Source organism: Argentina anserina, chromosome 2 (genome assembly GCF_933775445.1).
Source record: "Argentina anserina chromosome 2, drPotAnse1.1, whole genome shotgun sequence".
NCBI classification, from domain to species: domain Eukaryota; kingdom Viridiplantae; phylum Streptophyta; class Magnoliopsida; order Rosales; family Rosaceae; genus Argentina; species Argentina anserina.
The window spans coordinates 8,715,159-8,739,959 of record NC_065873.1 but is presented as its reverse complement, the minus strand read 5'-3'; the positions used below and the strand labels follow the sequence as shown (position 1 = coordinate 8,739,959).

The following is a 24,801-nucleotide window of genomic DNA, read 5'->3' as shown; positions in this document are numbered from 1 at the left end:
GTCACATAAAATAGACGAAAAATTGCTAAATATAACAATTGTTAGACTAAATTAATAAATTAGCTTAGGCCAAACTTCCAACATTTTAGCAATCTAAGACAACTCATAGAATAAATTTTAAATAATACTATCTATTAATTTATTTCTAAAAAAGTTTTAGATACCTAAAATATTATTTAGACCTCCAAAGTTTTCCTAAAATGTCCATTATCTAATTTGATATATCAAATCATACTACTACCTATTAATTTATTTCCTACTCTATTTCAAATTCATTTATTATATACAACTCGAAAAATGCATAATAATCATACAAACTATCTTCACGAATTAATTCGATCACTCTTCCACTCGTTTTCTAAATTCATAATAAATTGGTAAATTATATTTTTCATTCATTGATAGTAACATCAACGTATATGAAATATTTTAACCTCTAATTAACGAGTTTTGTTCATCAACGTATATGAAATATTCTAACCTCTAATGAAATATTCTAGATACTTTTATAGTTTATACATTAAATTGTCTATATTCAATTTGATGTTTATTAACTACATTAATTTTTTGACTAATGATGTTTATCAAAAAAGAAGGTAATCAATTAAATCATTTAATGCAATTTGATATCCCATATTGGATTATCTTGTAATAAATAATTATCTACATTTGTATTTTATAATAGATAAGTAAAGAATTATTTCCCTTTTTGTATTTTTATTGTTATATATTTTTTGGTAATTTCATATGTATTGCTTAAATCAAAACTATCAATGCAAAAGATGAAGGTCCAAGTGTCATTTTGAAAGGTATGAATAGAATTAAGCTCCCTTAACTTTTTGTTCATGCACCACATTATTGGATTTATCACGGATACCATTATTCAAAATATTATATTATCTGATGTATTGTATTATTTTAATTGAGGATAATTATTTCAACAAAATTCTTCAATGAATCCTCATAAATGTAAAAATTATTATACAAATTAGGTCATTATTAATTTATATATTTGATGAGGTTTATATGAATTCTTAAATTTCTATTATCTTACAAATTTAGCGAAATATTAATTTACCACATTAGTTCCGAATCGGGACCGATAAAAAGTATTATTTTAGCGAGATTATTAATTAATCGGTATTAATTTAACAAGGTAATAATATATGTTTGTTACTAGCGCCATAATATCATGTGAGTTGCGCATGTCGTAAAAATGGTTGAGACCATCACTCATGAGCTTCGTTGGAACAGAAAAGATATGAACATCTATCAGTGTATATGATCGTCAGTAATTTTCTCCAAAGGTTTTCATAAACCTTGAGAGGCAAGTAATCAGGGGAACCAAGGGGATGAAGTCACTTGCCATTATTACCTTGCACCAAGTTAACTAAGAATGCAGAATAATCACTCTCCAGCACAAGCTATAAGATATTGTGTGTGTTAGTGTGTGTATATATATATATATATATATGCAGCTCGATCTTACCTATGTTCATGCTCTTCAGCTCTTGTCTATAAGTAATATAACACATGCTTCAGTATGCTGAAACATAATAGTATGTTCGTTTATTAGAACAATGTTATGAGATTAAGTTAACCAGAAAATTAATGGTACACACTTCTTATAATTTGTAAAATAACAACAATTTATATTGTTTGACAATGCGTTGAGTTGAGTTGAGAGGGCATCAAAGCTTGTTGGCTCATCATGCTCTTTTATTCAAACATTATTTATCCTCAACTCCACGTACATGAAAATGTAGTAACTCTCTATTGGGAACCAGAAACACAAAGCCATTGACCCACAAAGAAGCTGTCACAGTTGATATTAGGGTTGATGGCAAGGAAGGAATCGAGAGTCAGGTCGAACATTTCAGCAACAAGGCTACAAGTATCACCTTCCTCTGCACCATAAACGCCATTACAATCCAGGTTTGATCTCTTCCCTGCAAATCCAACTGCATGTAGCTTTCTATGTATAAGATAAACCGGACATATATATTCATATAAATAATCAAAATTACTCTATATTACAAGTAAAATCTTAATGTGAATACATGGTGATCGAATATAGAAAAACCTTACCAGCGAGTTGTTTACTCTCACCTACTGAAATCATGACAAGAAGAGAAACAACTAGAAGTAAAATCAAGTTAGTCCTAGCCATATCTCTCTTCTTCTTTCTAAGTAAAGACTGCTTGTTTGTAGTTGATTGTCATTTGGAATGATTTATGCATGTATTTATAGAAGAAAGATATGTTGGAACATTATAAACTTTGATTCGAATTGGCCGACCAGCATGCTTACATTGGATTGCCGAGGGATCTAAGAGCGTAATTTTGCATTGGATTGCTCGATTGTGCTGGCCGAATATGTAAAATTCTGTTATGTGGCTAGTGATATACTGATATCTATACCGGGCAGCCGTTTGTACAGTTTTCATAAAAAACAACATACTGCACATTTCACAGCGGAAACGCTGAAGCTTCATTGGGCCTTTCCGGCCAAGTGCCGGTAGTTGGCATCTTCACAAACATGTCTATTTTCCGAGACAATGCCCAGATCATTACGCCTTCTGTGCCGGTCGGAGATTGCCAGGGTCACACTTTTATTCTTTAAAAGATGGGAGGGATAAACTCAATCATCATTGATAAATAGTTTTGCCAGTATTGAATGTTTTCGATGGATGCTGAACATGTCCAATAATCATTTCTAGTGAAGGATGATGAACTCTTCCATCTGCCTGCTCAATAATCATTTATAGTACCTTCGTCTATCTAATTATTTCTAATTATCTAATGAGACTTTCATATGATATCACATATTTCATTGTGCAGTATGACAATTAGATCAGTAATATCGTATCTTCAAACAATGAAATTTAGCGGACAACAATATTTAGAACAGTGACATGAAACGTGGAATAAAATGGCTGAGACCTATTAGGCAGGAAAGGGGAACGATGGATTGCAAACAATTCAAGGTACATAACTGGGACTATATGCCATGGATTTGGCGAAGTTCTGGTTAAGTTCCCTGCTCAATTTGAGAGTTACTTTGACAATAAACAAGTTCCAACTAACATTTTGCAGCTCTTGCTTGCATATATAACATTCCCAATTCTCATTATATGTATACTTTCTGACGGTTAACGATACAAATTAAAAAGTTTTATACGAAGGTAGTTTTGGAACCTCCTCATGTACGCAAGAATTATATTAATACTTGCTAAAACTGAAAAAAGAAATTAGAGGTAACTAACCAAACAACACCACATGACTCTTTTGGAAATAGGAAAATTATATAAATAGTATCTGACTTTTTACAAAATATGCATTTTACTGCTCACGTTTTAAGAATTTCAGAACGGTATCTGACATTTCATCTTTAATCTAATATTAGTGTCCGACTCTGTTACCTCCGTTTTCAAGACGGAGATTGACACCCGACAGTTTTTGACTATTCAAAGACCAATTCACCTTTTTTTTTCACTTTTTTTTTCAGAATGAATGTTCTTTTTTTGTTTTCTTTTTTGGGATTTCAACAGAAGATTAGAGTAATGCCAGTGACGCTCCATCGATACATTTTCTGGGCTAGCTAATGAATCAATTGGACTTGAAGACGTCAGAGCATGGGTGAAGGTGGAGATGGGTGCCCACATTATATTCTCAAGTTTCGAAAAAGCTTATTGTGAACCCAGACATGGTGAAGGTGAAGATGGGTGCCGAGATTATATTCTCAAGCTTTCAAAAATCTTGTTGTGAACCCAGACCTGGTGAAGGGGACGTTTGTTACAAGGAAAGAACAAGGTGAATGAAAAGGTAAAAGAAAAAAGCCGGAAACATCAATTTTCAATCCCACCTAAACATGTACTAAATTAGTAAATTGTAAAACTAGGTTGCTAGGATTCAATTTCATAAACTAAACCCAACCCCTCGGTGAATTTATGCCCGACATGAGTGAGGCCCTATTTGTTAATTTAATAAAGTAAATGGACATCTTAAACAATAAAGAGAATCAGAGAGATTGATTTGAGATTTTGTATGTGCAAGTTCCAATTGATGAACCCCAAACAACCGAAGTATGAAGAATAATTAAATTATTTAGCTCCCATCTTCTTTCTTCCTACAAACCCAGATCACCATTAAAAGATATAAGGAGACAAAGCTCGAGCAAGTCTGTGTTCCGAATCAAATCTCGCTTCTCTCAGAAGACTAATGTCTCGAATCAGAGAGAGCGATAAAGATAATTTAAGAGGTAGAGCAGCTAATAAAAAATTTACATATCACCATCCGATTTCCTGAAATTACCATCATCTTCCATTCTGCCTTCAAATCCCAATTTTCGGCAAAGCTTCACGAGAGACAAGAGGAGAGAGAGGTCAAATACGAACTGAAAATTTGGGGACTGACATTAATGGGACCAAAATGTCCTTCAATTTTGATGACGTTGCAGTCTCTGTTATGGAGGTAACATAGTCAGACACCAATATTAGATAGCAGATGAAACGTCAGATACCGTTATGAAATTCTTAGAACATGAGACACCAAAATGCATATTATGCAAAAGGTCAGATACTATTTGTATTTTTTTTTTCCTTTGGAAATTGTTCGCAATTCGATTCAAGTGAGAAAGTTGGAACTTGGGAGCTCAAAGAGAAACAAAGGCGGAAAAATACACGAGAAATGTAATGTTTTTCTTTTCGTGGCTTGCAATTCCACATTCATATTCCATCAGTTCTCATATAGTAAAAGAAGATCAAAGATGGATGTAAACTAACTCTCACGACAGTTACACTCAACTTAAATTACATGTTAACAACAAGAATGAACTGCAGAGCTACTCTCTGTTACAAGTAAATATTAAGCATTAAGATATACCTCAAGAATTTGGCTTGTTGCCTTCAGGCAAAATATCTGTTCTGTACGTATGGGGAAGACAGGTTTATTGTCCGAAAAAATGTATCGATGAATGAATCATACAGCCTCAATTTATATACTGTGTCGATCATTAGCCGAAGTTCCAATTAACTTGCAACTGGAGAAAGACAAAAAATGCCAGCTACAAGGACCTTTATTTCTGGGAACGACCCATCTTGGCTCGAATCTTTTCTTCCAACAGAGATATATCTGTCTCGAGATCAAACATTCTGTTTATAGCATTCATATTCTCTAGTATCTCATTCAAAGGACGACTCTCGCTTCCGTCACACCTGAGGTGTTGCATTGGACCATGAAGGAGTTTGTTCACTATTCCCATGCTAAGGTCGTATATTGCTTTCTGTTGCTTTTTTGAAATATCATCTCCCATCTTTGACAAACATTTGTCAACCTCAGAAGCCCTAATCCTCTCAGCATAAGCTCTAAACTTCTTGATGGTAGGAACAGTCTCAAGAGAATCCTCCCAGGCTTCAAATTTATTTAACTCATCGATAATAATTGTCTGAGCTTCCATAGCCTTTTGAAGCCTATCTTCCTTGTTGGCTGCCACAACCTCTTTGAGGTCATCCACATTGTATACACATGCAGTTGTAAGATCTGAGACACATGGTGCTACATTCCTAGGGACAGAGATATCAATAAAAAACCGTTTTCCAAGTTCTGGCTTCACAAAGGGAAGCATCTGTACATGTTCTTTCAAGAATAGTGAGGTTTCTGATGCGGTGCAAGTGAAGATGACATCGGCTTCACCAGCACTTGCTTGCATATCTGAAAGGGGTTTATATATTATTTCAACATCCTTGAATTCCTCACGTATTGTGGCAACTCTCTCTTCACTCCTATTCACGACCACCATTTCTCTACACCCTTTTGCAACCAAGTGTTTAATCACAAGTTTCCCCATCTTACCTGCACCAATCACCAAAACTCTAGCAGTAGCATAGGAACGTTCGGGGAGCTTCATGAGAGCTAGCTCCACAGCAGCTGAACTGACAGAAACCGATCCTGATGCAATGTTGGTTTCTGTTCTAACCCGTTTACCAACAGTGATTGCATGTTTGAACAACCCGCTGATTTTCCTATCAAAACCAGGTACTCCCTGTCCAACTTTCACAACATGTTTAACCTGAGCTAGGATTTGACCTTCTCCGAGAACAAGAGAATCAAGCCCAGCAGCTACTTCAAATAGATGCTGAGTCGCATCCTTGTTAAACAGAAGGAATCGGTGTTTAGAAAGCTCTGAGACAGGAACACCACTTAACTGCAGAAGACATAAAATATAACATTACTTATCCATTACAAATGAATTTGGTCCAAACTAAGAAACTATTTATTCAATCTGAATTCAGAATAAATGAGAAAGTATATAGCTAAATACCTTTGACATCCATTCAGTCACTTCTTTAACTCCGCGATTTTGGGATAAAGCAACAACATATATCTCCATACGGTTGCAAGTACTAAGAACAGCAGCTTCTTCTATATGATTCAAAGCACAGAGCTCTCCAATGGCTTGAGACCACTGTGCTTCAGGAATGGCAAGTTTCTCGCGTATTTCAACTGGAGCTGTGTGAACATTTAGTCCTATCACAGCAATGCTGCTCTTTTCCTTGGTATATCCTGAATTAGAATCACAACATTGTTAAGAAAAATGAGGTCCGTATACCGTGTACTCAAACTGAAACAAAACCAGTGGGCATCATCAATATGCCATCAAGTCAATCCTTGATCTTCAGAAGTTAAGCTGATTAAACTAAACAAACAGTTGTAGAGCTATTAAAACACCAAAACAATTCCTCAATTTACACTGGTCGAAGATTTCTAAACTGTTTCTGGTAAACGAATTGGGCTATGAACAATGAGAAACGCAATCAAAACGCGAAAATGAATCAGAAATGGAAGGGAAGAGTGGAACTCACTGTCAGCTGAGGAGGACTTGAGGAGCTCGAGAGCGGAGAAAGATCTGGAGCCGGCGAGGGTGACGGCCTGAGCCGAATTCTGGGAAGCGATTTCACACCTAGTCTTCTTGAGAGGCGGCGCTCTGATTGTACACGGTCCGATTCGGAAATGCAAACACGACGACGAGGAGGAGGACTTGTTGTTCGGCCACGAAAGAGGGGCGGCAAAGCCACTGGCAGCCACCGCCATGGGAGGAACAGAGAGAGATTAGGGAGAGGTCAGGAAAAACCCTAGAAGGAAGGATTGAAGAAGAAAAGAAGATTTGGAATTGAATTGAATTGGGGGGGGGGGGGTGATAAAAAAGGAATGGAATAAATGGGTTTGGTGCGAAAAAAATATTAAAATGGGGTCAACTGGAATACACGTTTCGGATGTGGTTTACCTCGTTAATTTGTGTCTCTTATCTAAACTAAAGAATTACCGCCAACCAGTCGACCACAATCTGATAAAACCTAGATCAATCTCATTTTCTATTTTGACCCTAGCACTTGTTAAACTAACAAAATAAATATAGAATTTTATATGGAACATCTCATTTCCACAATCTCATAAGAATATAGAAATACATAACTTAACGAAATTCAAATACATGTTTAAGTACCATTAGTTGCCACCTTTTATGTTGATCTGCCATGATTTTTGCTTGTAAGAACTAATGGTACTTAAACATGTAGTTGAATTTCGTTAAGTTATGTGTTTCTATATTCTTATGAGATTGTAGAAATGAGATGTTCCATATAAAATTCTATATTTATCTGTTAGTTTAACAAGTGCTAGGGTAAAAATAGAAAATGAGATTGATCTATGTTTTATCAGATTGTGGTCGACTGGTTGGCGGTAGTTCTTTAGTTTAGATAAGAGACACAAATTAAGGAGTAGGGAGGGAAAATTGGTGCCAAAATTGGAATTGTTGGGTGTCTTTCTCAAGGTAAAGGGCGGAAAAAACATTGCTCCTCTCAAATAGGGTTAATTTTGTCTTTTAACCCTCTTTGTGGGCCTCACGTACTTGCCACGTCACCAAGATGACGGAGAAGTTGAAAAAAACTTACGGAAGTACTTCAATGATAGCAATACTAGAGTCTGGGTATCACATTGGTACGATTAAGAGTTGAAGTATCACATTGGTAGGTACACCAGAATTGAGAGACTGTTGGTAAAAAAACCTCTTATGAAAACATTCATGACTCGATCTCCCGTCTACTAGTATCCATAAGAACAATTCTCTAATTGGTAGCAAGGATGAAGTGCTAACCTTTTTGTACAAGACTCTTCTTTTTCCTTTCAATCATGTCAAGCCGAACTCATGCTTATCCCTCACGTATTACAGTTCGATCAACCATCATATCACCTCTCCAAATCTTTCCCAACTAGCAATTAGATTGTTGATTAAGTCAGGAGAATCGTCGGTATGTCATGCAAGTCTAGACAAGATTAAAACGCAAAAGTATTATTGATAATAGTATTATTTTTATCATAAATAATATCTCTTAATTGTATGAGCTTCTTATAAAAAAAACCCACTTTTGACACCTGAAATTAGAAAACAATCAAGCAAGATTTCAAAATTAGAATTTAGTCACTCAATTAAAAATCTTAGACTGCTGCCCCTGTTTTTCGTAAAAATTACAAAAATTGCCACCCCTCACCTTCGTCCCTTTCTTTCTTGGAAGAGCTACCATGCAACCATGTGCCGCCCAAGGCCTGGAAGGAAGACCGTAGACGGCGTCGCTGCACTAGGCTTGGATCTCCGATTCTTCTCCTTCTTCATTGCCCGTGCAGTCAGAAAGCCTTCTCATTCTCCTTGCTCGACCCAAGCCCATCGCGATTGAATCCGATCTCGACATCAAGTCTATTCCTCACGAGGCCTACCTTGTTTTGTGGTTAGCATCTCGAGTTGGGTCATCAACTGCTGCCACTTTGAGCACAACGACGTCCAGACGTCGCAAGTACAACAGCAGCATCGTGAAGAGTTTGAAGAGGCTGACGACGCAAAATGCAGGTTGGAAAGGGCAAATCTATAATTTGGAGAAGGTGGGTGCCCATCAAAAATTGAAATTTCAATCCCTACACCCCTTAATGTGTTTCTTTTTTGTTTCTTCAATTTCAGTTTTCTACTCGTTACACCACCTATCGCACTAGTCGTCACACTACCTATCACAAAACAATGTTCGTGTGATAGGTAGTGTGACGACTAGTGCGATAGGTAGTGTGACAACATGTGTGATATGTAGTGTGATATCGGATGTGACATGTAGTGTGATAGTGGGTGTAACAACAAGTGTGACAGCAAGTGTGATAATAGCTATGATACGTAGTGTGACAGTAGTTGTGATAGGTAGTGTGACAGCAGGTGTGATAGTAGTTGTGACACCGGTTGTGATAGCTAGTGTGACAAAAAGTGTGACAGTAGGTGTGACAGCGGCTGTGATAGGTAGTGTGACAGTAGGTGTGACAACACTTGTGATAGGTAGTGTGACAACAGGTGTGACAGCGCATGTGATATGTAGTGTGCCAATGGGTGTGACATGCCAAGAGAAAATATCTAAATACGCAAAATTATGTTAAAATTCCAAAGAAATTGGTATGAATATGCTCAGAATAAAGAGAATAACTAGAATTATGGAGTCTTGAGCTCCGATTTTGCCGGAATAGCTTGGATCACCACCATGGACGGCAGTAACCCCTTGCGAGGGTTGTTGCGCCTCTTAATAAAATTTTATTCTTGAACAAAAATCCATTTTGTGAAAGCGGTACCAAATCGAAGCAAACTCTAAATACTAAATATGACTTCAAAATAACAGGGGTCAAGAGGATGCAAGCGTTATCCTGAATGATTGGGCGGTTCGGAGTGGGTATGATATCAAATGAAAGAGGGGAAACAAATCTTTCCAACGGTACCAACCATGCTCAAATCTATCGCTGGACGGCAAATTTATGGCCAAAATTCCAAGATAAAGGAAAAAGAAGAAAAATATTAAGAAGAATAGTTGAAGAATTGGCAAAATATTTCAGAAAAATATTTTAAAATTGACTATTTCTAATTTTGTTCTAAATTTTTTGATAATTTTTTAATTTCTAGTCAATTGAGATGACTTTTTAATAATTGAGAAATAAGTAGTTGTTCCGGAAAAATTACTATTCTACCCTTGTGTGTGTCTTAGCTTTATTAGGTTTCCTGTTAGAGATAGATTCGCATCTCTGTAATAGATTAGGACTCCGAATCCTACGGGATTGTGGTTTTGTAATGCCTATATATAAACCCATATATCATTCAATAAAGACACAGTTTTTTCATTCTACAACACGTTATTACGCATTTTGCTCTAAAACCCTGAACTTTTAGAGCCCTAGAAATCCTATTTTTTCTCCCGCCGGCCGCCCTTGTCTCCGGCCTCCGGGTACCTTCCCGTTGGTGTCATCAAGACCGACCTAGATCTTCTTAATAAGACATTGAACATATTTCCAATCAACTATGAGTTCAAGCTCATACGTACCGCACTCATGTAGAGGAAGGGAAGATCTGGACTTTCGCCGACTTAATGGCGCTCTTGGCAAAGAAGGAAAGGCATTCTGAGATTCTCCTTAACAATAACAATAGACATGTTGACACTAAAAAGATTACTACGCCTCAGTCTCACTATGGGAAAGCTCCTAAGCAAAAGAATCAATCAAGGAACGCTCAATACTAGCAACAAAGCAACAACTCTCGTGGTGGGAGGCAACCGGTCATTCTCGGCCCAACTCCAATACATGGACCCGTGATGGTGGCGGCGCCGCACCCCCCGGGGGAGCCCGTCGCCATCCCAAACCTCAAGGAGGTCGTGTGCCTCCTCATGCCTCCAATTTCAGTAGTGTCCGAAAGACTAAACATGCAGCTTATGGATGTAGTCACAGCTTATCTCTATGGGGATCTTGACGCAGAGATATACATGAAAGCTTTAGAGAGACTACCTTTACCTCCATCAAGTGCCTCCAGACCAAGAAGTGTTCATGCAGTCAGATTATGTCGTTTGTTGTACGATTGAAGCAATCCGGAAGAATGTGGTACAATCGGTTGCATCAATATTTGGTGAGAAGGGGTTATAAGAATGATGAACTATGCCCATGCATGTTCATATGAAAGACAAATTATGGATTCGTTATCGTTCCGGTTTACGTTGATGACATGAACATAATTAGTACTCTTGATGAGATTGAAGAGACTGTGTCTCATTTAAAGTCAGAATTTGAGATGAAGGACCTAGGGAGGATGAAATTATGTCTCGGCTTTGAGCTTGTGCATAGGGCCAATGGTATCTTAGTTCACCAGTCGAATTACACGCAGAAAATGCTTCGACAATTCAATATGGATCTATGTAGTCCATTGTCTACTCCCATGATCGTCCAAAATCTAGATATCAAGAAGGATCCATTCCATCCTAAAGTTCTTGGTCATGAAGTTCTTGGTCTTGAAGTTCCATACCTTAGTGCAATTAGGGTACTATTGTATCTTACTCAATGCACTAGACCGGACATATCTTTTGCAGGGAACTTATTAGCTAGATTTAGCTCCACGCCTACGCTACGTCATTGGAATGGTATCAAGCATTTGTTTCGGTACTTGAAAGGTTCCCTTGACATGGGATTGTTCTACCCCTATTGCAGAGAGAACACCGCCACCGTATCTCCTCACACCACCGCCGTCGACCTCGGCCTTGCCTTCGTACGCCACAGCGACGCCGCCGGCCACCATGGCGTGGAAACCGTGCACGGTGCCGAGAGCAGTAACCGGTCTCGTTCTACTTCTTCCCCTGATGCAAAGACTCCAAACAACTTGTTAGTTGGTTATGCCGACACATGGTACCTCTCTGACCGTCACAAGGCTCGTTCTCAAACCGATTATGTGTTTACCATTGGGAATACAGTGATGTCTTTGAGATCCACAAAGCAATCTCTTGTTGCTACTTCTTCGAATCACGCGGAGATCATTGTTGTCCATGAAGCAGTTAAAAAATGTATTTGGCTACAGTCACTCGTTCGTCATATTCGTGATTCTTGTAGATTAGTCTCTACAACTAATTACCCTACGTGCATTTATGAAGATAATGCTGCTTGCATAGAGCAGACTAAGTTAGGTTTTATCAAGGGAGACAACACCAAACATATTTCGCCCAAGTTCTTATATAATGTTTAACAATAGAAGTTCTTGAATGTTCAGATCAATCAAGTGAGTTCATAATCCAATCTTGCGGATTTGTTCGCTAAGTCTTTGTCTAAATCTACTTTTATGAAACATGTAAAGAGCATTGACATCCGTCGCTTATCGGAATTTTAGCGTTTGGTAAACTTCAGGGGGAGTCTACATCACATGTTAAGATCATTAAGTAGTTGGTGCGTTGTGCTCTTTTTCCCTTCGATCAAGCTTTTGTTTTACCTAAGAGGTTTTTGTTTTGCTTGACAAAGTTTTTACCTAAGCAACGTTGTGTGTCATGCAACCTAGGCATGCGACACAAGGGGGAATATTCTGGGAGAATTACTATTCTACCCTTGTGTGTGTGTTAACCTTATTAGGTTTCCTGTTAGAGATAGATTCGCATCTCTGTAATAGATTAAGACTCCAAATCCTACGTGATTGTGGTTTTGTAATGCTTATATATAGGTCACCATATCATTCAATAAAGACACAGTTATTTTATCATGCAACAACAATAGCAACATTTTTCTAATTTATGATGAGAAATTATAATATTTTATAATTTGTCATAATTTTATTTTTGATTTAAGAAAGCAGATAATGAGATAAATCGTACCGTATTCCGATTTGAAGTGGTCTAGTTTATCCAAGCCATTGTTTTATCATAAAATGGGCTCGCATATTCTCAGGTCTTCTTCACCCCTTTCTTCTTCTTCTTCTTCCAAGACCTTACGAATCTTCAACCCGACAACCACACCCTCCCTCACCAACCTCCTCCTCCTCCGACCTTCAAACCCTTTATCCACTTCACTCTTCAAAACCCACTACAATACTTTCTCACCAAAACCCACCAAAAGCATCATCACACCCGCTATTGGATTCGGTGGGTCTTTTCAGAACAGTAATCGTACCTTCCGTGGTGGACTCGTTGTAACCATGGCTGCTGCACCTGGTCCCATTCATAAATCAGAGGAGGAGTGGCGAGCTGTCCTCTCACCCGAGCAGTTTCGGATTCTGAGGCGAAAGGGCACCGAGTAAGATTATGTTGTGAAGAATCATTATAATAGCTCTTTGATTTGGGAAGCTACATGTTGTTGTGTTTGATATTAAGACTTTATTTTCGAAACATGGGTTTGAGACTTTGAGTTTCTGAGACTGAGAGGCGTGAGCTTCATTGCCATTGGCCATACTGGTGGTGTGAGTGGGAGAGATGAAAAGGAAGGTCAGATAATGGTTGCGCATGACATCCCAAGTCTATTTTGGATTGGGACAATTACTTATAGGCGAAAGAGTTTAAGACTATAGGCATGAAATGAGTGCAGATGAAGTTGAGCTGCTGTTATTTTCTATTAGCAAACTGTAACTAGAGAATAACCTGCTCGACCTACTTGTTTTTGAAACAGACTGAAACAAACAGAGCTGAATATAGATTTGGGATCTGTTGTAGGCTTTGGTTGGAGTGAGTATTGCGAAATCTTCAGAAGTAATATCAATAAGCAGAGAACAACTATATACTTGACAGCTGCACGCAACTGCATATCAATTTTTGTTGCATAGATTCTTCACCATGTTTATAAATTGATCTGATTAGACAAGAAATGACTTGTGAGCTTGACATTATTTGGCTGCTGTATAGGTACCCGGGCACTGGAGTATATGACAAGTTCTTTGAGGAGGGAGTCTATACGTGTGCAGGATGTGAGACTCCTCTCTACAAGTCCACAACCAAATTTAACTCTGGTTGTGGTTGGCCGGCTTTCTACGAAGGTCTTCCTGGGGCTATAAATTCTGTTGTGAGTTAGCTTTGAACTGTTCATGCTGTGCTTTGTTATTTTTTTTAAATCCTAATCGTCTTGTGGCTAGTATCTCTGTATTGACCATATATTATCTGCTAACAGTCGGACCCTGATGGGATGAGGGTTGAAATTACATGCGCAGCTTGTGGTGGACACCTGGGTCATGTATTCAAAGGCGAAGGTTTCCGGACACCCACAGATGAGCGCCATTGTGTGAACAGTATTTCACTCAAGTTTACTCCTGCCAATTCTAATCCCTCTGAGTGAAGGAGCCTTATGTATGGTGTACTATAGTATTCGTAAAATCTTTTAATAAGTCAACTGGGCATGGTGAACATTGGTTCTACAACATTTGTGGTAATGTTGTCATTGCTCTATATATGCCTAAATCTAGTCTTGTTGCATATAATGTGTCTTCTTTTGCTCTATATAATTATGCTGTCAATGATCCTTCAGAAATTCGAATTATGTTCTGTCTGAATTCTGCTGTGGATCCTGAATCTTTTCAGAATACACTTTGCATTAGTAGTTCTTTTCAATGAAACATGCATTTAAATCGATTCGCAGGAAAATGCTTTGTTTTTTTTTCTTTCAACCATACTGAACTTGGATTTTTTTATATTATTCAAAACGATTAAGAAATCAGTAGGTTGACTTCGTTTATCTCCACACTAACATCTTTATTCTTTATCTCGGTGGCATATGAGATTCGAGTAATAAGATGGGGCTTGAACCAGAAAACCTGTTACAAAAGGTCCTTGTTAACTTCCGACATTTATGAATGGTGCTCATCCAGAAGAAGTGTGATTGTAAGGTCATAACTAGGATCATCTGCATCTACATTGTAGTGTGTACGTTATGCTTTTGGAAAGAGAAAACAAAGCTCCTGTTTCGTGATCGTTTATTCTCAAGTTCAGTTTCTAGTAGTAAAAAAAAAATTTTGTGAGGTGATAAAACCGAAATTCTAGTTCCTTCAACACTAAAATTGGCTCTGAATGGCAAGAGAGCTAGTCTACGACTACACGGATTAATCTGCATTATGCTACAACTAGTCTAGCAACACCATGAGCACACCGCCTGATGTTCTATGAGCAGTGTCACATATCCCATGTGAAGATGCTAGACACCGAAATTCTATACATAAAACCAATATCAAATTTCATTGTAACCTTAATACTTTCCAACATGTATTCCTATTCAATTGTTTTTGTTTTAAATTAAAAGTAGTTTTTTTTAAACTAAATTTTCTGGGCATGTCATCCCCGACTTGAATTCAATGGATTAGTTGATTAAAGGGTCAGATTTCTGCGATTTAGGGTTTAATAAATCAGTGGTTGGTTGATAACCAAACCAAATTCCCAGCATTAATTGTTGGAGTTTGCAGAAGGGTAGGTCATGATACAACCTTAAATATGGAGCCAGTTGGAGGTGATAAACCAAAGCAGCAGTATGGGTGTCCTTATCAAATAGAACTCAGCAACAATACTTCATCTAGTAGAACTAGGCATTGCAATATCGTTTCCAACTAGTCTCTGTGTTCTACTCTAATTGTATTTGTCAATATCTATCTGATGTAATCCCTATTTGGGAACACTTGTAATTCTACCTGTATATATACAAGCTCATGTCAGGCTAAGGTTTGACGCCTAGGCATTCAACAATTCTCTCTTTAACTTTGTTCTTTCATGGTATCAAGAGCCTTCGTCTAAAGACCATTTTTTTTTTCTGATCCTTCTTCAATGGCTGATCTACCTCCTCCTCATACTCCTCCTCACACTGGTATCCCTTCCTCCAACGAGGTCAAAGATATTGTCCCAGCAACACCCCCCCTTCCCTGCTCCATCTGATCCTCCGACACCAACTGTGTCATCTTTCCTGTCGATCAAATTAGATCGAACGAATTATCCACTCTGGCTTGCTCAAATTCAGCCTCTAATCAAGAGTCGTCACCTTATGGGACATGTTGACGGCACGTTGTCCTGTCCTCCTTGCTTCAAAACAGATGTTGATGGCAATCTCACCACTGAGATCAACCCTGCTTATGATCATTGGCTTGCTAATGACCAGATGGTTCTTGGCTGGATTAACAACTCCCTCACTCCTGCTGTGCTTGCTAATGTTGCGAGATCAACCAACTCAGCTTCTACATGGCGCACCCTAGCTCGGTGTTTTGCTTCTCAATCTCAAAATCGTATCCTTCAACTCCGAGGAGAGCTTCTTCGTACTATGAGGGGTAATTTGTCAATCTCTGATTTCTTGGATCGTATTAATTCTCTTGCGGATAATCTTGCTCTTGTTGGAAGGCCAATGAATGACCAGGATCTTGTGGCCATCATCATGAATAATGTTGGTCTGCTTTATGAACATACTATTGCTTCCGCACAAGCTAGAGACACTCCAATCACATATGCTTCCCTTGAAGCTTTATTGCTTTCTTCCGAGCAAAGACTTAGAGATCATCAACAAGCTGCACTTGATGTTTCTTCTCTCCCAACTGCATTCCAAGCTACTCACAACAATCAACGTGGCCAAGGCCATGGACATGGCTCTCCGTTTTCTTATCCTCCATGCAATAATAATTTCCACAACAACAATCAGAACTTTTGGAGAGGAAACAATGCCAACCGAGGAAGGGGTACCTCCGTGCTTGGCCCTGCGCCAACTTCGTTCACCAACAATAATCCTTCCCAACCTACTTGTCAGATTTGCAATTGCATTGGTCATACTGCTCTAGACTGCTTCAACCATCTCAACTTATCATATGAAGGTCGTGTGCCTTCCCGGATACTCAGTGCCATGGCTAGCTCCACATCCAGTCCTTCTAACTCAACTTGGTTACTTGATAGTGATGCCAATACACATATTACTCCTGGCGTTGGGAATCTGCAACAGCCTCGGGAGTATCCAGGCAATGATAGGGTTGGTGGCATAGGTAATGCTCTTTAAATTTCACACATTGGTTCCAATACTCTCTCTTCTTCCACACACAAGTTAACATTATCAGATATTTCACATTGTCCTAATGCTTCTTCCAATCTTCTCTCCATTCATCAATTTACTTCTGATAACAATTGCTATCTTCTAATATTTCCTAACTGTTTTATTATTAAGGACATCCAGACGGGGAAGATCCTCTCTAGAGGACCAAGTGAGAATGGCCTTTACCCTCTGCGTCTCTTCCAACAACAAGGTCTAGGTCTTCAACACTTAGCTTTCATAGGTGCCAAGGTTTCTGCTCAAGTTTGGCATTCCAGACTTGGTCATACCTCTTCTAGGACTTTGTTTCAAGTTTTATCTAATAAAGCCGTGCTTGTTGCCGGTAGTAGGTCTCTTTCTTTTTGTTCATCTTGTCCTTTAGGCAAGATCACCAAGTTTCCCTTTGTACTTTCTAATTCAATAGCAAATAAACCTTTGGAGTTAATTCATTCCGACGTGTGGTCATGTTCAACGTATTCTGTTCAAGGTTTTCGTTACTATGTCTTATTTGTCGATGATTATTCTCGTTACTCTTGGTTGTTTCCCATGAAACACAAGAGTGACACACTCTCCATCTTCCAACAGTTCCATACGTATGTTGAAAAACAATTTTCTTCTTCCATTAAACAGTTCCAGAGTGATGAGGGTGGTAAGTATACGTCCCATGCCTTCAAGATTTATTTAGCCTCTCATGGCATTCATCATCGTTTTGCATGCCCTAAGAATCCTGAACAAAATGGACTCGATGAGCGTAAACATCGACACATCGTCGACACAGCTCTCACTCTTCTTGTTCATGCACATATGCCTCCCACATATTGGGTGGAAGCATGTAACACAGCTCTATATATCATTAATCGACTTCCTTCTCCTTTTCTAAAGAATCTAACACCATACAATCTTTTTTTTCACAAAAATCCTAAGTATAGCTTCCTCCGCACGTTTGGATGTGCATGCTACCCCTATCTTCGACCCTACAATAACAACAAGCTACAACCGTGATCTAAGCAATGTGTTTTCCTAGGGTATTCACTGAATCATCAAGGTTATAGATGTCTTGATCTTGAGAAACAAAAGGTTTACTTATATCTCCATGTTCTCTTTGATGAGAGTACGTTCCCTTTTAGCCAGGCCAATCTCACATCCCCTCCAGGTCTTTCTCCTCCCTCTTCCTCTTCTTCACTTTATTTTATAACTATCACTGATGTCCCAACTCCAATGCATCCTGCATCTCCGTCTCCTTCTTCTTGCCTACACCCTTCACCATCCCACACAACACACACTTCCACTACTCCACAGTCATCTACGTCCTCTAGTTCAGCCACATTGCCTGATACTTCTGTGGATGGTGCACGGGTCTCTCATCAGGTACGTTCTCAAGAACCCTCTCATAATATGCAAACTCGGTTGAAGGATGGTATTGTTAAGCCAAATCCGAAATATGCTATGCTTGCTTCTGTAACTACTGATATTTTTGAGCCTACTTGTTATAGTAAAGCTGTGAAAGATCCCAATTGGTGCCAAGCTACGAATGAAGAACTCACTGCTCTTGTGAAAAATGACACTTGGGAATTAGTACCCTCCACAGCTTCAATGAATGTTCTTCCTTGCAAATGGATATTCAAAGTTAAACGAAAGGAAGATGGTAGTATTGAACGTTACAAAGCACGTTCAGTTGCAAATGGTTTTCATCAACAAGAAGGCTTGGATTTTGCGGAAACATTTAGTCCCGTCATTAAACATTCTACCATTCGTCTTGTTCTCGCTCTTGCTGTCTCAAATAAGTGACCAGTCCAGCAGCTTGATGTTCATAATGCTTTCTTGCATGGTTGATAGAGCCTTAATTAAAACGTTTATAATAAACCCTGTAAAACATCATCGTTAGTATAGAATAAACAAGGATCGTTATTTCCGGGGAATTGAAGGGAACTCTAAACTTTTAGTGTTAACAAATAATAGGGGGTTTGAGATTGATTATTAACTACTAAAATAAAACCTAAATTACTATTTACATGATCGACTTCTCTTTAACAAACTTAAACCAAATTTACCATTACACCACATAATTACAAGTTCGAACCTATCATGCATTCTAATTCGACCAATTACATACTTTTTAGACACCAATAAAATTAGAGTCTTATGGGATCATCTAATCATGCAAGATTTCAATTAACATTTAGATTGACTTATGGCCTAATCTAAATTTGCATGCAATCGAATTCAATAACACTTAGAGTAGAAATCAAACAAGATTACATAAGCACAAAATCTTTGTTGGAGACATATTTCATGTATGGCGTCACCCACCATGGTGTCACATGCAAATTTCCAGAATTTTTACCACTTTTAATCAACACAAACCGAACCTACTTAGGGCATGATTTGATTTGTGTCAATATGGTTGATGAATCTAGCACTCAAACACAATCTAAGGGACTGCATCCAAGTACTAAATTCATATGCACATATCTGAAAATTATCTAAAAGTATGAGAAAGATGATTAGAACACAACAATAGAAATACAAACTCATTAATTATAGGAAACCATCAATTCGGCAAAGATCCAAAAATCTAATAAAACAATCTGAAAATTTCAATTCTTAATACAAAACAATAATCCCACACAAACATCATACTACAATCTTCATAGACAAAGTATTGTAAAAAATCAAAAACGAACAAACCCGTGGAGAGGAGTTGCGAGAATCACATGTTGTATTAACCTTGGAGGTGTGTCTTCAATGGTGATTTCGGTGGAGATGAAACTTGTATATGGGAGAGAATGGCTTGCTGTTTTGGTGAAGGATGTTTGAGGTAGTATTTTGACAAAGATTTGGCTCTTGAATGCAAATGAGAAGTGATATTTTTCTTTGTGAATGATGTGCTATTTATAGAAGAGTTTTGACTCCTTGAATATTATAGCTTGGACTTTTTCTCCTCAATTTCTTTCACTTATTTTTGTCATTAGTGGGTGCAATCTCCTTTGATAAATTCTTTCTTTTTCTCCTTTGTAGGTGTCTCCTTCTTTCTCTTTTGCATTATCTATTTTTATTCTCTTCCTTTTTCTTTCTCTATTTTTCTTTCACTTATATTTGTCATTGGTGGGTGCAATCTCCTTTGATAAATTCGGTTGAGAACCTGCGCCGCATCAATGTAATTGAGGGTGGAGCCCTAATTTCAAGGATGTACAACCGTGCAAAAAAGCGCTTCGCCTGCAGCCATCACCCGAGACAAGTGTGCGCCATCACGGGAGGAAATGCCAAAAGGCAGAAGGAAGGATGGAAGCAGATTACCTTCACTGAAAAGGAAGGAATCGGCATCTCCCTACCCTACGACGACGCATTCCTCATAGATGCAGTCTTGGGTGGACAGTGGGACGTGGGCAAAATGATGATCGACACGGGATTCGCAGTTAATGTTTTATTTAAGGGATGCTACGAAAAGATGGAGCGTATGGTAAGAAGTTAGTACAAGACCACGAACCACTGATCAGCTTTTCCGGAGACATAACCCAACGCCTGGGCTCAGACTACATGATGGTACACATTGGAACTGCGCCATGCATAGTCTGCGTCGAAGCCGAGTTCATCGTAGTCGATGCTTACAGTTGTTACAACGGGATCATCGATCGGCTACTCTCAACCGAATGCGAACCTTCATCGCGGGATACATGATGCTCATCAAATTCCCAACCCCAAACGGAATAGGGCAAGTCTGGGGATTACAATCCGTGGAAAAAGAGTGTCAAGCACGCGCAGTTAGACGCACTAGTAACCGACATGAAATCTTGGCGTACATGCTGCAACAAACCTAATTGACAAAGTCATTGATGCACGAGATGGCGAAGTAGCAAAAAAGGTAAGGGCAAGAAAAATACTACGCCTTATGAAGCCAAGACCCCGGTGAATCCCGAATCTTCCTTGAAAAGTATCACACCCTTTATGCACCACTCGGAGCGAAAGATCAAGATCGGTGCTACCCTTAGCCCCACAGTAGAAAGGGATCTAACAAACTTCTTGGGAGAAAGCATGGAAGTATTTGCATGGTCATACGAGGATATGCATGGCATCTCGCCTGACATCATCATGCACGAGCTACACATCAAACCTTCCGCATATCCAGTCAAACAGAAGCGTCGCAGCTTTGACGACGAAAAAAGTATGACAATACGCCAGGAGGTCGACAAGTTGAAGGGCATGAAGTTCATTAGGGAGGTCCAATACTCATAGTGAATTTCAAACTACGTCATGGTTCGTTAAGCTAACGGGAAATGGCGGATGTGTGTGGATTACAAGAATGTGAACAAGGCATGTCCTAAAGACAGCTTCCCTCTACCCAGAATTGACCAACTAATCAACGCAACAACAGGTCATGAGTTGCTAAGAATGATGGATGCCTACTCTAGGTACAACCAGATACGCATGAACCCTGCGGATCAAGAAGCTACGACCATTGTTACTGATTGGGGCCTTTACTGTTACAATTTCATGGTCTTTGGGTTAAAGAATGCAGGGGCTACATACGTGCGTTGTGTCACACAAATTGATCGATAAGCACATCGGTAATTAGATTGAAGTATACGTGGATGATATGTTGGCCAAGAGCGTCAAAGCCGAGGACCACGTAGCCAACCTCCGAACCATCTTCAACGTGCTTAAAAAGTACAAGATGCGGTTGCACCCAGAAAAGTGTTTTTTCGGCGTAACGATAAGCAAGTTCCTGGGCTATATTGTTAACAAATGCGGCATAGAAGCAAACACGGAAAAAGTACATGCCATTCTGGATATGGCACAGATAGTGCTTAAGAAGGATGTGGAGGCCCTTCAGGGAAGGCTTGTGGCACTATCACGATTCATCTCAAGGCTGACCGACAAATGTAAACCATTCTTCAAGCTATTAAGGCATTCCAAGATCAAATTGATCGAGTGGACACCTGACTGCCAGGAAGCCTTTCAGGGGCTAAAAGACTACCTCGTTGTAGTGCCATTATTGTCAACCCCGCAACCAGGAGAGCCATTATATATTTACCTCGCAGTGTTCACAACCGCGGTTAGTAGTGCATTAGTCCGCTGGGATGAAACTAGAGAATTTCCAGCCTTTTACGCTGGCAGGGCCATGAACGGTCTAGAGACGAGATACCCGACACTTGAGCAGTTAGCTCTCTCACTTATCGTTGCGGCTAGATGACTGCGCCATTATTTCCAAGCTCACAGTATCCACGTACTTACAAACCAACCTCTCAAACAAGTACTGCAGAATCCAGAGCACTCAGAGTGACTCAGAAAGTGGGCTATTGAGCTGACAGAATTTGACATCAAATACAAGCCACGACCCGCTGTAAAGGGACGGTTCCATCTGCGCCAAGTCTAGCGGTGCAGGCATCATCCTGAGTGGACCGGGGGGACTAGAGCTGGAGTACACTCTCAAGTTCAGTTTTGCTGCCTCCAATAATGTAGTGGAGTATGAAGCGTTCCTTGCAGGACTACAGTTACCCCTCAACACTAGCACAACGAGTATCAATATATTTAGCGACTCTCAGCTAGTAGTCAATCAAGTCACCGGGTCTTTCACCGTTAAAGACGAGCAATTAGTAGCTTACTTGGCATACGTCACGGCGTTATTGAAACGATTCTAATTCTATCACATCACCCGGATCCCGAGGGCCAGTAACACAAGGGTAGACTCCTTAGACAGGCTTGCCATGGCGCAACCACATCAATGCCATAAGGATACCATGGTCGAAGTGCTCCACCATCCTTCCATCTCCAAGACCTTACATGAGATATGTTAGATAGAACAACAACAAGGCTCGTGGATGGATGAGATCGTCGCATTTAAACGTGATGACAAACTACCCGAAGACAAGGATGCCGCAAGACAACTAAAGAGACGTGCGGTGAGATACCACTTGCAAAATGGCATACTCTATCACCATGGCCTTCTAAACGCCAGCTTAAGATGTGTCACAACTGAAGAAGGAAAACAGATCTTACAAGAAATTCACAACGGCGACTACGGTAATCATTACGGCAGTCGCGCACTAGCCGGAAAGACACTGCGGACAGGCTATTACTGGCCCACACTTGCCGCTGACGCACAAGAGCTAGCCAGATCTTGCCACAAATGTCAAATACACAGACCTATACCACGACAACCCTCAAAACCACTATCATACATAGTCAGCCCATGGATTAACTACCTATGCAGCATGGATTTGATCGGCCCACTGCCCATCGGGAAATGCCAATTTAAGTGGGTCATTGTGTGCATCGACTATCACTCCAAGTGGATTAAAGCTGCACCCTTGGCCGCAATAACAACTGAGAAGGTCCAACATTTGCTACAGTGCAATATCTTTTATCGCCACGGTACACCGGAGTCTATTGTCATGGACAACGACACACAGTTAAATAACGACGTCCTGATCACGTGGTGCAAAGCAAGGGGGACTACGCTCAAGTTTGCCTATGTCGCGTACCCCAAGACTAATGGGCAAGTGGAGGCCACCAACAAACTAATCAAGGGCCTCCTAAGGAAGAAGTTGGATGATGCAAAGGGGCTTTGGTCCGAGAAGCTTGACGAAGTATTATCGGCAATCTGAACCACGCCAGCAGAGGTCACGGGCAAGACACCCTTCTGTCTAATGTATGGCATAAATGCAGTACTCCCCATCGAAGTAATCCAACCAACACAATGGGTTTCGCTGTTTGAACCTGAGACCAATTCGGAAAAATATGCAACTAGATAAAGACATCTCAAAGGTGAAACGCATTGCAACGCACCATCGTGACATCCTAAATAAGCAGCACGTGGCACGTTTCTACAATTCTAGGGTCCTCAAGAAAGTTCAAGCAAAGGTTACCGGACTACGCCCGAGATGGGAAGGACCATATAAAGTCGTCGAGATCGTTGCGCTTAACACGTACTACCCGGAAGACAAGTATGGAGAAAGACTAGCCCACCCCTGGAACATGGAACAACTTAAGTACTACTACAAGTAAAAGTCTGCGCGTAGCGCAACACATTGGGACTTGGACTGTTTTAAGTACTTACGGCACACTGCCAAAACTATCTTTGTACATTCGGCTACGACCAAGCTATTAATGAAATGAGGAATTTTTCAAACCATTGATCCTTACTACGCCAGTACATTGGTACATTACGACAATTAAATTCCTTCGACAGACTATTTCATTGTGCACGCAACAAAGATAGTGTTAAGCGTGTAGCCAAAATTATAAACGACAATCACACAACGTTTCCTACCGTAATAAACGCAAAGGAAACAAAAAATTTGAAGACGCAAGGGCTTTAGTTCACTAAATTAATCAACAGCATGGCACACGGCCTATTACAGATGAAAGCTTGAAAAATACAAGGAAAAACATGAAGAGAGCGCATCGGGTACAAAAGAGGTTCTTCCACTACGCTCGTCTCAGTCTAGGAAACATCTTTTCAGACATACCCCATTCCTGCTCCTCCCCCGCAGCTTGGACTATGTCGCACTACTCAGGCCGCGTCGCTGGCTCGCACAGTATCTAAGTCTGCCGCTTGCCCCGGTTCGCATTGCGACGATTATGCATCCTGGTGCTCTGCAAGGGAGGAGTAGGAGAAGGAGTCTCCAGATTAGAACCAGCCATATCATTATCACAAGATAAACTAGTAGAAGAAGAGTCAGAGAATTCCTTACCATTTTCCTCTTGCGCTTCGGCCTCCGCAGCAGAGGGTAGCTGTGAGAAGGGTGGTACTACTTGATGCGGCATAGGTGGCGCCTCCAACCCTTTCTCCTTCATCCGCACCTCGTTGTCCGCCAGGTCCATCATCTCCAGCTCTTGAAGCTGCGCTACCATGTCGCCCACGGCCGTGACGTAATACCCTTCCAGGGATTCCGTCATCTCTGGTGACGTCTTAAATGTTGCCACTGCGCTGGCCGTAGCCTCTTCAGCTACG

General features: G+C 39.8%; 2 protein-coding genes across 2 annotated transcripts; one reads left to right on the top strand and one right to left on the bottom strand.

The window, feature by feature from the left end:
* Positions 1–4,678: 4,678 nt before the first annotated feature.
* On the bottom strand, positions 4,679–7,150 carry LOC126783185 (glutamyl-tRNA reductase 2, chloroplastic-like). Its single transcript, XM_050508605.1, has 3 exons — positions 6,863–7,150; positions 6,322–6,563; positions 4,679–6,204 (listed from the first exon to the last, which is right to left on the bottom strand). The coding sequence occupies exons 1-3, from the start codon at positions 7,089–7,091 to the stop codon at positions 5,077–5,079; spliced, it is 1,599 nt and encodes a 532-aa protein (XP_050364562.1). The 5' UTR covers positions 7,092–7,150; the 3' UTR covers positions 4,679–5,076.
* A 5,566-nt stretch (positions 7,151–12,716) lies between these two features.
* On the top strand, positions 12,717–14,280 carry LOC126783193 (peptide methionine sulfoxide reductase B5-like). The gene is made up of 3 exons (XM_050508614.1): positions 12,717–13,109; positions 13,712–13,868; positions 13,974–14,280. The coding sequence occupies exons 1-3, from the start codon at positions 12,745–12,747 to the stop codon at positions 14,136–14,138; spliced, it is 687 nt and encodes a 228-aa protein (XP_050364571.1). The 5' UTR covers positions 12,717–12,744; the 3' UTR covers positions 14,139–14,280.
* Positions 14,281–24,801: the final 10,521 nt, after the last annotated feature.

Excerpts from the sequence above, each read along its gene's own strand:
- LOC126783193 (XM_050508614.1), top strand. The coding sequence starts at position 12,745 with ATGGGCTCGCATATTCTCAGGTCTTCTTCACCCCTTTCTTCTTCTTCT. Across the intron at positions 13,110-13,711 it reads CTGAGGCGAAAGGGCACCGA|GTACCCGGGCACTGGAGTAT; the intron begins GTAAGATTATGT and ends GCTGCTGTATAG. Across the intron at positions 13,869-13,973 it reads CTGGGGCTATAAATTCTGTT|TCGGACCCTGATGGGATGAG; the intron begins GTGAGTTAGCTT and ends ATCTGCTAACAG.
- LOC126783185 (XM_050508605.1), bottom strand. The coding sequence starts at position 7,091 with ATGGCGGTGGCTGCCAGTGGCTTTGCCGCCCCTCTTTCGTGGCCGAAC. Across the intron at positions 6,564-6,862 it reads CAAGTCCTCCTCAGCTGACA|GATATACCAAGGAAAAGAGC; the intron begins GTGAGTTCCACT and ends ATTCTAATTCAG. Across the intron at positions 6,205-6,321 it reads TGACTGAATGGATGTCAAAG|TTAAGTGGTGTTCCTGTCTC; the intron begins GTATTTAGCTAT and ends TGTCTTCTGCAG.